At 36.6% G+C, this 12,216-nt stretch overlaps 1 protein-coding gene across 1 annotated transcript; it reads right to left on the reverse strand.

Annotated features, from left to right (window-relative positions):
* Positions 1-4,658: 4,658 nt before the first annotated feature.
* On the reverse strand, positions 4,659-11,990 carry LOC144967437 (IST1 homolog). Its single transcript, XM_078904683.1, has 5 exons — positions 11,560-11,990; positions 9,638-9,809; positions 8,702-8,938; positions 6,767-6,992; positions 4,659-5,626 (listed from the first exon to the last, which is right to left on the reverse strand). Exons 1-5 carry the CDS (start codon positions 11,826-11,828, stop codon positions 5,478-5,480), a joined length of 1,053 nt encoding a protein of 350 aa, XP_078760809.1. The 5' UTR covers positions 11,829-11,990; the 3' UTR covers positions 4,659-5,477.
* Between the last annotated feature and the right edge of the window lie 226 nt (positions 11,991-12,216).

Here is a 12,216-nt window from a genome sequence, read left to right on the forward strand (position 1 = left end):
ATTTATGACTTCCAACGGAATGAATTACATTGCACGAATTACATTTACTAATGTGATATCGCAAATACACGATAGTTCAATTTAGTATTTATATGCATTGATTATTATTTTCTCATTGATACATATCTTTCCCCATCCCACTACTTTCATGTGACCCGTTAATTAAATTACTAATTAATACAGCTGTAAATCAGTGGTGATGTCAAGGGTATTAATTGAAATCCCTCATGACTCCAATATTCATAGGAATATGAAAATGTTGCAACCTAGTCAAAGATTTGCTCCGATATTTTCACAGATCGGGGTTCTGACTGAACCTGCATCCTGTGACTGACAAAACAGAACGGCCAAACATGCATCAGGTCACCGACTGACCATCTAGAACTGGGCCAATCGGTCGGCTGAAACTACTGAACCAGAACGGCTCCTGTCCCATATAATGCAAAAACCTTAGCGCCGCCCACACATCGAAAGTTAAGCCCTCTCAGCAACAAAATGAATAGTTTGTGATACGGGATGAAGATTAAATACCCATAGTCTAAATTTAATGAATTAAAACCAGCACTATTATTCTTTGGCTAATTATTAGTATTATTGTATGAGGCAATTCTGTTGATTTATATCAAAATACTTTTCTTTAACAGGGATTAATACTTACCTTCTGAACCTACCTATCCCTATATAACGTGCCAATAATCTACTACTACTTCTACTACCTATTTCTTTAAACCTAAAACATTCTCTTACTATCAGTCAAGTGTTAGGAACTTTTACCCGACTATAACAGGGAAAAATAAAAGTGGCACCAGACACTAGTCTACGGGGAAACTATCCGACTCCTATCTGTCTACTCCTACTTGCCATCCTACACAGACGTGACAAGCAGGTTCAAATTAACAATGTCTGCGCGTACACGCCTTAAGTTAATGCTTATTAACAAAAATACTTTTTTAACTTATTTTCTTTTGCATTAATGATGAAAAAGTAGGATCTCTCTCTCTCTCTCTCTCTCTCTCTCTCTCTCTCTCTCTCTCTCTCTTCTCTATATATATATATATATATATATATATATATATATATATATATATATATCTTTCTCTCTCTCCCTCTAGACTAAGATAAATGTCACTGAGACATGAATAAAATTGAATAAAGGAAATAAAATTCTGTATTCGGTAGCCGTTCCGCGAAAGACTGAAGACGCTACCTCTCTCGCTTTTTTGTTGTTTTTTTTTTTTTTTTTTTTTTTTTTTTTTTGTTGGTTTTATTTTTTGGCACTTTTTTCACAGGAGTGTTGACCTCATTGGCTATTGTATTTTGTTTTAATAATCAGCTGATAATTCGACTTTTAACAATCTTTGTCCAATTTCTCTTTTCCTCACGATATATTAACTCTCTCTCTCTCTCTCTCTTTCTCTCTCTCTCTCTCTCTCTCTCTCTCTCTCTCTCTCTCTCTCTCTCTCTCTCTCTCTCTCACCCCAAACCAGAAAAAAAAAACGCAGAAAAAGCGTCCTATATTGTCCGGGGTTTTTTCTCTTCGGGGTCATCCAAATAAATGAGACACTTGGAACTGCATAACTTTTATTTATGAATGGATTTTCAAAATTCGAAAAGATTTTTAATCAGTGGAGATGGGGCTTTGATTTATGCCTATTATTTCCCACAAAAATAGATGAAAAAAATATTGTCATAGTCATTGCTACTTTTCGCCTATGTTACTCAGCCTCAGCCTACTCCGCTGTAACAATTTCAAGACCTCAGTAAAGCATCCCGATTAGTCCAAAGAATTGTTGGTGACAAACCTCGAAGCTGCCCACTGAACTTGTTCGATTTTCTTGGTATGGCCTTGCTGATAAGGATCCCACACTGCGCACCCGTATTCCAATACGAGACGGGTCTGACTAAAACTTAGGTCCAATGAACATAAAATGGATCAAAAACGCCAAGCTGGTATCCGTACTCCCTTCTCCCCAAAACTATTTTCTGTATATTGCAGTTTTATCTGTATAAAATGTTCTATTTATAGTAGGAGCACTGATAGGCCCCAGCATATTCGTAGTCAAAGTACAAATAGGTGTAGCAGCTATGTGGTCTAGTGGTATGACACTCGCTTTCGGATCGGAAGGTCCTGGGTTCGAGCCTCACTCGGCGCATAGTTGAATTCTTGGAAAAGACTCTTAACTCCCATTCTCTCACTGATCTCAGGTGTAAAATGAGTACCTGGCCGTTTACAGCGTTGTGTCTGTCCGTAAAAAAATTTGTAACATCGCCTAACAGTAGGCGTCATGTCCCGTCCTAAATGTTAAATTTTGCTGTTGGCCAGGGACACTTTGTAAAGCGCTTTGAGCACATTTAGTGGATATTGCGCTATATAAAAGCTCAATTTTTCAACCCAAAAAAAATATCATTTCACAAAACTAACGCTATACATTTGACTGTTTCCCTCCCAGCCAAGAACTACGGCAAAGGCCAACACAAGACCAATAAATCCAACTCCAAGACAAAGACGTAAAGCAACTCAGAAAACAGATTATATAGGGGAATACAGGACACAGCAAGTGACTCCCTGCCCACCATGGGAGGTTTAAAACGAATCGGAGTTTATCACAGAAAAAAATATCCTTTGGATAGGACAAGTCTATCTAAATGTAGATCATAGCAAGAATGTGAAAACATGTTTACCAGTAGAAGGTATCATTTTTAAAATAAGATACACAGTTTATTATCAAATCACAGGAAATTTAAATACCTCTCCCCCCCCCCCCCCCCCCCCACCCCTTCAACTCTTTTATTGTTTTTTTAAGGGTTTTACGGCGCTTGCAACATATTAAGATCAGTAAATAAGAAGAAAATGGGATAGTCAAAGTTATAGAATTACAATTAATTAAAGCCCCCAAGAAAAGGTAAGACACGGGGGAATTGGTTCAAACATGACACAGATGTAAATTCCAAGAGCACACTATCAAAGTACCTACTTAGTTTGAGATCACCTAAAAGTCTCATCCAGACATAAGCACAGGTTCCCACTAAGAGGAATACACTCAAATGTTTACAAACCATAAATAATACGTAAACAAAACAATACAGTGCATAACAGAGAGATGCTTTACAAGGAAAAAAATATCATCTCCCAAAACTCTATACATTTGACTGTTTCCCTTCCAGCTAGGGTATCCGGCCAGGGCCTGGACAAAACCAAGTAATCTCATTCCGAGACAAAGGCAGAAAGCATGTTGGAAAACAGATAACAATATAGGGGGATAGAAGACACAGTAAGTGCCTCCCTGCCCAGAATGGGAGGTCAGGAACCCCATCCAGCTTTCAACTCTTGCTCATCTGCCAGTAATATAAAAATAATAAAAAAGAAACGATAAATTGCCTATTATTAATTCATATTCCCCAGCTTTCGTACGAATAAAACACAAAAATATAAACAACAGAATGAGGTCAGAAGTTGATGAAAATACAAAATGATAAACTCAAATAATTCACAGGGAAATATTGCTTCAGGCACAAACCCATCACCAGCACAAGGAAGAAGTAAATTGAAGATCTTTAAGCGACAATAACATGTAATGAATTTAACTTCTAATCCGATAGCAATGAATTGTTTGCTTGTTTATTTTTGTTTTTCTTTTGGGGGGGGGGGGGGGGGGGGGGTATATTACTGTATTTAGAACAGGGCGGGTCAGCGGTTCGGTCTTGGCTTTGTACCAAGTTCGATCACCCGCCGCTACAATGTGTGGCCCTGAACAAGTTACTTTGCCTTAGCAGCACTGCATTACAACTGACACCTAGGTTATTCCAGTCTTACTTTGGAATAGACTCTGAAGACAAATTTCCCCTATGGGATGAATAAAGGGAATCTTATTATATTTTATTATTATTATTATTATTATTATTATTATTATTATTATTATTATTATTATTATTATTATTATTATTATTATTATTAGCTATCAACAGCTGGAGTGAAAAAAGAATGAAAAAAGGTACAAATTCAACAGACTTCAGTAGTTGATTCAAGAGTAATAATATTATACGCGATCGTATCATTGTGTGTAGTGTGACGTCATCAAAAATGGTGCGTTGTGAAGAAGCTTCTGGAAATGGTCATGACCGATTGCAGCGATGAGTCAACAGATTCTCTCAAATGGATTTTTTTTTCTTTCTAAATTATGATTTATATTTAAATTCAAGATATGTTTTTAAAACTGAAAACAAGACATGCAGGTTTGAAAAACAAATGTTCATAGAGAGCAAGATTTGTGAGTCATAACTAACATCAACTATCGTGAATAAAGACAGGAATTATTTAGTATAAGAGATAATGGAAGGATAGATGACTTGTAATTATAATGAAATTATATTTTGCTCTCCTCCCCAACCAAGTCGATGTTTATGCTTCATCCAGTTTAGATGCCAGAAATAAACTATAGTACAGAGAAATAATAGAACGGGCACCAAAAAAAAAATTAATCAAACCATTTACAAAGATCTCTCTCTCTCTCTCTCTCTCTCTCTCTCTCTCTCTCTCTCTCTCTCTCTCTCTCTCTCTCTCTCTCTCTCTCTCTCTCTTCTTCTTCTTCTTCTTTTTTTTTTCTTTCTTCCTCTCTCTCTTTCTTTCTCTCTCTTCAATTAAGAATACGAGCCAATTATTTTACACAAAGGCAGCCTTCATAAAACATTTTATTTGCTATAAAAAATGAGATAAAACAATCATCAGTACGATAAAACAAGAAAAGAATTCCTTGTGATTAGAGAAAATTAACAATAATTTGTTCTTCATTTTTTCTTCAATTTATTTATTAAAAAATTATTTTTGTCATAGATGCAATAACAATAGAAAACGTAAGGCTGATCCGTTTTCTTATACTTATTGACTTGAGGTACATAGCGATATAAAAAAAAGAAAGATTTTTATATTGAAATAGCTATCTTTAAATGTTTCCCTAATGTACATTCATTTATGGCATACACCGCCCTTTACAATATATCAATAAAAGTGGTTATCACAGAATCAAAACAAACAAACATTTCCTTACCACACATAACATTTTATTTTATCTAAACTTTTCCATGGTAAAAAAAAAAAAAAAAATGTTGAAGAGATGAATTGAAAATAAATTATGAGGCAACTACAGACGACCTGGGCATCTTTTTGTAATAGTTTGACGTTTTCCACCGTCTGTACCTCTGGCATCCTAAACCCTTTTCAGGTATAACTATGTATCAATAAAAAGTTTTTTTTGAAAAAGAAGCTGGGAGTCTGACAAAGATAGAATAGTGTTGCTTGAAAAAGTGACATCAAATAGTTTTACACAGACAAGAAAATCATTGAGTTAGAGAAGTATATCCAAGTACCAGATAATCATTCTATGGTACCTTGGCTATTGAATACAGAAGATTATATCTATGCATATCCATTGCTGAAAGGTGCAGCACACACCAGCCATTCCATAACCAACACCTATCCTTTACTTTTTCTTCTTCAGCTGTTCAAAGCGTCGTGTCAAATCATCAAAGTCCACATCCTCTCCACCGGTGGACCCTGGGCCCACAGAATTTCCAAGATCAGGCAATGTGTTTGTGGGAACAGTTGGGAGCTCGGGGAACAAGTCATCACCTGAAATGGGAAATCGATTCCATTTGTGAAACTTTTCGTTGGTTTATTTAATGAGTAATAAACAAAAATGAATATAACAGGTTAAAAAAAAAAGAACAAAATACCAAACACGCATGGGGTAAAAGTAACCCTGGTAAACTACGTTTATAGTCAGTGTTAGGGTTGAGTGAGTTAATTTGCAATTCAAAAACTTGTTTTACTGGTGGGATTTTCAAATCAATAAAAATGTGAAATTGAATGTAAGCTGCAATTTAATAAACGAAAACAGATAATATGGACATTTCGGGTTTCCCCTTTATCAACAAAACAGGATGAATGAAAGTGGCGTTGTTTAACAACGCCACTATCACATTATCTCATTCGTCTGTAGTGTTTCATTCATACTGTTTTGTTGATAAAGGGGAAACCTGAAACATCCATTATATCTGTTTTCGCATATTAAATTGAAACTTATATTCAATGTTACATTGTTATATATTTCCTCGAGCTTCAAGCAGCAACATTTACATTACCCAGTATTCTTTTCAAATCAAAAACATTAAAATAGCCACGAATTTTAACAAAAAGTGTTCCGGTAGACAGCACTCAATCTCAAAATAAAGGGTTATCTAAATCGTGTTTAACATGAATGGAAACAGAACAAATATGTTCCACAACCCAGTCATTCGTGTGAACAGGAGAGAGTTCTTTATAAGCCGTTGTCTCTTTATTCTGTTTATTTTGCCTTGAAAATCAGTTGTTTTTTTTATCAGGCATATTCCAACATAAAACCCTATTGATGAGGTGGGTAACATACTTGAGCTTTTATATAGCGTAATATCCACTAAATTTGCTCAAAGTGCTTTATAAAGGGTCCACAGCAACACGCAACATGTAGAACGAGACCTGAAACCTGTTAGGCGATATTACAATTTTTACCGGACCGAGACAACACTCTTAACAGCCAGGTATTCATTATATACCTGAGTGTGATGAGAAAATGTGAGTAAAGAGCACTTTCCAAGGACTCAATTTTGCACCATCCAATCTGAAGGCGAGTGTCAAACCACAAGACCTCATAGCCACACAAATACAGGGTAAATATTTTTGCATCTTTTGGGACAAAAGCATCTATAGATACCTTGCATCAATTTGTCTTACCTTTGGAAGATGGAGGACCAGATGGTGGAGGAACTACAAAGCCTCCTGCGCCAATCGGTGGGTTGTCGTAAAGCTGGTTGAAGTTCGGTGGTGGTGGTGGATGTGACGGTTGGGGGGCAGCACCGGAATTGTATGCTGGGGGCTGGTAGGGTTGGCCATGGGGGCTGGAGTTGGGCAGGGGTGGAGGAGGTTGCATCTGGGGTTGTGGTTGCTGTGGTGGGTATTGCTGGAATACATAAAATAAAAATATACAACTCGAAATGATATGGAGCAGCAGCCACTCATAATGGGAAAGTAAAGCAGGGATATGAAGAATATCACTATGAAGTTCATTCTAGTAAAGCTCAGATATAAAGAACAATCCTAAGCAGAAAATAAATAGTTTTTCACTCCAATAAAGCACAGATATAAAGAACACCTATGCAGAAAAAAAATCGTTTTTTTTTAAAATCCCAAACTCTTTATTTAAGGGGAAATGATAATGGGGAAATATGGATCACAGACATGCATTTGTGATTTCCATCAATTCGTTTCAAGCGCTTTCATTATAAGTATGCTCTACGGTGTATCATAATGTAGAATCTGCCATCAAAACAAGACTGTCTTGTGAAATCAGCATGGAGAAAGAAGGATTGCTCCACACAGGAGCTCTTGATGGTTTAGTACTTGATGACTCTCCTCACAAATAAAAGGACGGGAATTGAGCCTGGCTGCAGGCAAGAGGTTTTTTTCGCCCTCTCCACTCAGCAGTAATTCGGTAGCTGGGTCTGTTGCATCTGGTAGAAAGTACTTTGCAGTAGGCTAGCATCCTATCAAATGGGTAGCAAACAATTACTACAGTCTGTTTAACACAACAAAAACCAGGATAAAATTCAGCTCTATGAGCCTTAAAGCTCTAAAGAACTGCTGTACTTAATGCTCCATCCAATAATCTTTTGGTCATAACATTTAAAAATTTGAAATGTTAGTTCACATCCAATGTTAACATGGTTAAAGTAAGGACATCCAAATTGAGGAGTACAACAAACTCAAGAAATAAAATTCTCTTGACAGCACCTGACATCAAATATCCAAACTCAGACCTGGAAATGGCTGCACTTCCCAAAACATTGTGAAATTTTTGAGAATGAAATGATTACATGGATTAGGCATCGCAATAAATTCCGAAGGACCTATGAAGACGCAGGTTTAATCTGTGTTCTGGACCCCTCGTTGTTTTCTTTGAGCAAGAAACAAAGCCCTTACATCTCTCTATGCAGAGTTGCCCTGCAGCTGACACCGGAATTCTTACTGTTCTTTTTCAGAACAAATCCATCGAGTCCAATTCATAATTAAAAATAAATAAATAAAAAGCAATTCCTTGACATAATTTCAAGAGACTGTTTTTGTTTGTTTATGTTTTTAAGGGTTTTACGGCGCTTGCAACACATTAAGACCATATCAGCCCCAGTAAAAAGGAAGAAAATGGGATAGTAAAAAGTTCTAGAATTACAATTAAAACACCCAAGAAAAAGTAAGACAAAGGGGAATTGGTTCAAATAAGAGGTGTAGATTCTAAGAGCACACTATCAAAGTACTTAGTCTGAGATCACTAAAAGTCTCATCCAGACACAAGCACAGGTCCCCACTAAGAGGAATACACTTAAATGTTTTACAAATCATATATAATATAAAGAAAACATAATACAGTGCATAACAGAGTCTCCCAAAACAAACTATACATTTGACTGTTTCCCTCTTAGCCAGGGCATCTGGCCAGGGCTAGGACAAAACCAAGTAATCTCATTCCAAGACAAAGACAGAAAGCAAGTTGGAAAACAGATATAGGGGGATAGAAGACGCAGTAAGTATCTCCCTGCCCACTATGGAAGGTCAGGAGCCCCACCCAGTCAAGAGACTGGTCATGAATGAAAGTAATTACATCCCTGTCCTTACCATGGGTGGCTGCGGTGGGTACGACATGGGGGGAATCCCCATCCCTCCACTGGGGCCACCACCAAGATTCTTTTTGTCATCGAGATCGATCAAAAGATTTTCAGCACTCAGGATATCATCTTCCCTCATGATGGCAGGGTCTGGCTCGAATGGAACATTGTATGTCTTCGCTATCTCAACCATATAACGTTCCACCAGGGCCTTGGGTGGAGCCTGGACTGACAATTTATGCATGACCTGGAAGAGGAGGGATTCAACCATAATAATAATAATAATAATAATAATAATAATAATAATATATAATAATAATAATAATAATAATAATAATAATAATAATAACAATAATAATAATAATAATAAATATTTTTAAAGAAAACCCAAAGCAAAACAAGATTATACAATCTATGACAGCAATGGCAGACTGTTGGAAGCAGAAATTAGGCCCATGGAGCCAGAGTTTATCTCTGGTTTCTAAAGCGTGAAACGGACAATCGCAATTGCTTACTATCCTTTGGATAGGACTCTAGTCTATTGCAAAGTACTTTCCCCCAGATCTAACAGACCCAGCTTCCCATTCACTGCTGGGTAGACTGGGAGATCAGAAAAAAATCTCAACTGCACCTGGGATTGATCTCGGTCCCTTTGAGTGTGAAGCGTGTGCTCTATCAACTGAGCTATCAGGACCCCTATTGGAAGCAGACAAAACGGTAAATAGCTAACACCTATAATAGCTACATACCATTCATAAAATTATATTTACATCATTTTAATCTGTGAAATAGAAACGGGTTTGACTGCTGACCTCTGTGTAGAAATAGTCCTCATCTTTCGTAGTTATCTCAGTTGGTGTAACTATATATGAAGATGACAATTATTGTAAATTTATATAATTTGAATGGACAGATGCAGACGTCATCCAGACCAAACTACACCCACCTTGTCATTGACATTGCTGAGTTTGTTGCTGCGACAGGCCTGTGCAAATTCTTTCCCATATTTGAGTGCAAATTCATGCTCAACCATCTTTAGTTCTTGGACATCTGCTTGGAGTCGAGGAGTTGCCCAGATAAGACTGGCAATGGATTCTTCTAGACCAGGATCCAACTCACTGTCAAAAATTAAAATAAAAACATGATTGATTTAGGTTTTCATACAGCTCTTGTGCAATCAAATGTTTGCTTTAGTAAAATTAAAAATGCAATATGTGATGGTGAGAGACCAGGAAAAAAAAAGATTTGTGAGATTGACACTGAACCGATGTGTGGGATTAAAATATGTGATGCAGTATGGGTGATGTTGGTGAGATGCCATTGGCAGCAGCAGTAACTGTACCCTTGCTTTCATTTGATGCAAGTTCTGCAAAAGTCTTGACATGTTCATTGTTAATGGGAATGTTAATACATATATTTTCATTTTCATTGAACATAATGTTTCGTGATTCAAATGTATCAATCTCATTCTCATCAACATTTAACCCTTTATTTTTATGAGCATCATTCTCACCCACAGTCATACCGTCATACAGAGTACAAAAGAAATCGGGTAGCTTGTCTTGGCATTCCATGGCTTTGTCTTCCTCTTCCTGTTGGTACGACTCTTTCTACATACTTTTTCAAAGTGGCCGGGTGTGTCACACTTCTTGCATTTATGTCTAGCGGCTGGGCACTTCTGTTCTCTGTCTTTGAATTTGTTGCTGTGATAGGCCTTGCTGCCACAGTAGCCACATGACTTTAGGGCTTGGGACAGGGACATATGATAGGCGCAGGCAGCTGCTGCTGCGGTGGCAGTGATACTAGTGTTGGTAGGGTCTTGTAGTTTATTGGCACTTCTCCTACCACTTTCTTTGGCTTCTATGAGTTTGATGAGGAATTCCAAACTCATTTCTTGGTCCTGATGAGCTAGGACCTCTGACATTATTGTTTGTCTCAAAATGTCATATTGGGAGGAAGAAGTGATAACGCGGTAATGGACTTCGATGTGTGGGAAAGTGGTGGTTGACATTTCACACAAGTCATTTTGTTTTGACTTTCTGAGTGATTATCATGTCTTTAGTGAGCACATTCAAACTTTGGTGTAACCTTCCAAAACACGACACAAACATGATAGCCAATGATTGACTTATTTCTTACTTTACTTTCAAGATTTCATTTGACTATCTAATTTTTTCATGAATCATTGGACATAAGATACATATTAAAACAGTGAAAACAGATTTGCGCACAAGACTTCATAACTTTCAAAAGTGCATCTGAGAATAAATGACTAATTCGTTAACATAAAAGTTTCAATATTTTCTATCAATGGTTGAGATATGGAGGATATTTTAAGATATAACAGAATTTTCCTTTGAAATATTGGATATTCAATACGGATAATTCTTGCTGTTTTTGCACTATGAGGGCAGCGTTAATCTGGCACCTCCCAGATGAATTTTTCGTACAGCCTTTCTTTGATTGATAATCATTTGCCCTGTTGATGTCTATCATAAATAACCATAAGGCATTTGGTTGGTTCGAACTTGTTTTATTTACAACTTGTTAGTTTCATTCAGACCTCACAATGATGGACATCTAAAGAATAAAGAATAATAAAGATATTACTATTACATACATGATAAATAATCCTCTAATTTCTACTAAACATCGAGGGATTGTTGAAATTCAGTAATTCAGGAATTTATGTTACTTCGAGAAATGACACTGGAGAGAAAAAGAGGGAGGGGGTATAAGGTTGTATGCGAGAATGGAAAGTTATATCTCTAGTAGTAGAAATTGAAATACAGTTATTATCATAAAAATATTAATAATAACCTCCCTAGCCCTAACCATTATCATCATCTCTCTTGTATTTTGATTTACCTTTGAGATGAAATCAAACCGAATCTTGCAAGTAATAAATCGCTGTACATTTCAAGAAGCTCCATTGCTTCCACAAGATAATCTTCTCTTATAATGTGTTCAACTCGTATCCTTGCTCTGTCCTCTTTGCCAGCCAAAATATAATCTGCTATTTCTTTTCTCGATTTCAGTGCCATCTCGGTCTTCTTCTTCTCCAGCAACTTCAGCCTGTTAACTATCAGCCTCAAATTTGTTTTGAGTTTTGTATAGTTTGGACCACTTTTGAACATTTTGATTGATATATTTCGCTGTTAAATATGAAAGGGGCAAAACACCGTATTTCCAATGTAATGAAGAATGATCTCCTTTTATTGTGAAATGCACAAAGCATCAGATTCTGATTCACTGGGCGATGGCGATGATGTTTACTAGGAAGTACTAAATATAGACAGGTCATAAGGTCAATACTGTTGTCTATAATACCGTTAATTTATTTATCTATCTATTTTTTGTTTTGTTTTTTGTTTTGTCTTTAGCTTTTACTTTAAAGCGTTAAATATTGACTTCTGACTCAATTGTTTCATAAATGATTAATGACTAAACTAGAAGGACGCATGTAGGATTTTTAAATTGATGGTTATTTGAGTACAGCCGTTAAATGAGCTTTTTAATCCCGTT

The sequence above is a fragment of the Berghia stephanieae genome, chromosome 3 (assembly GCF_034508935.2).
Source record: "Berghia stephanieae isolate SIO BIC M18660-M18661 chromosome 3, UCSD_Bste_1.3, whole genome shotgun sequence".
NCBI lineage: Eukaryota > Metazoa > Mollusca > Gastropoda > Nudibranchia > Aeolidiidae > Berghia > Berghia stephanieae.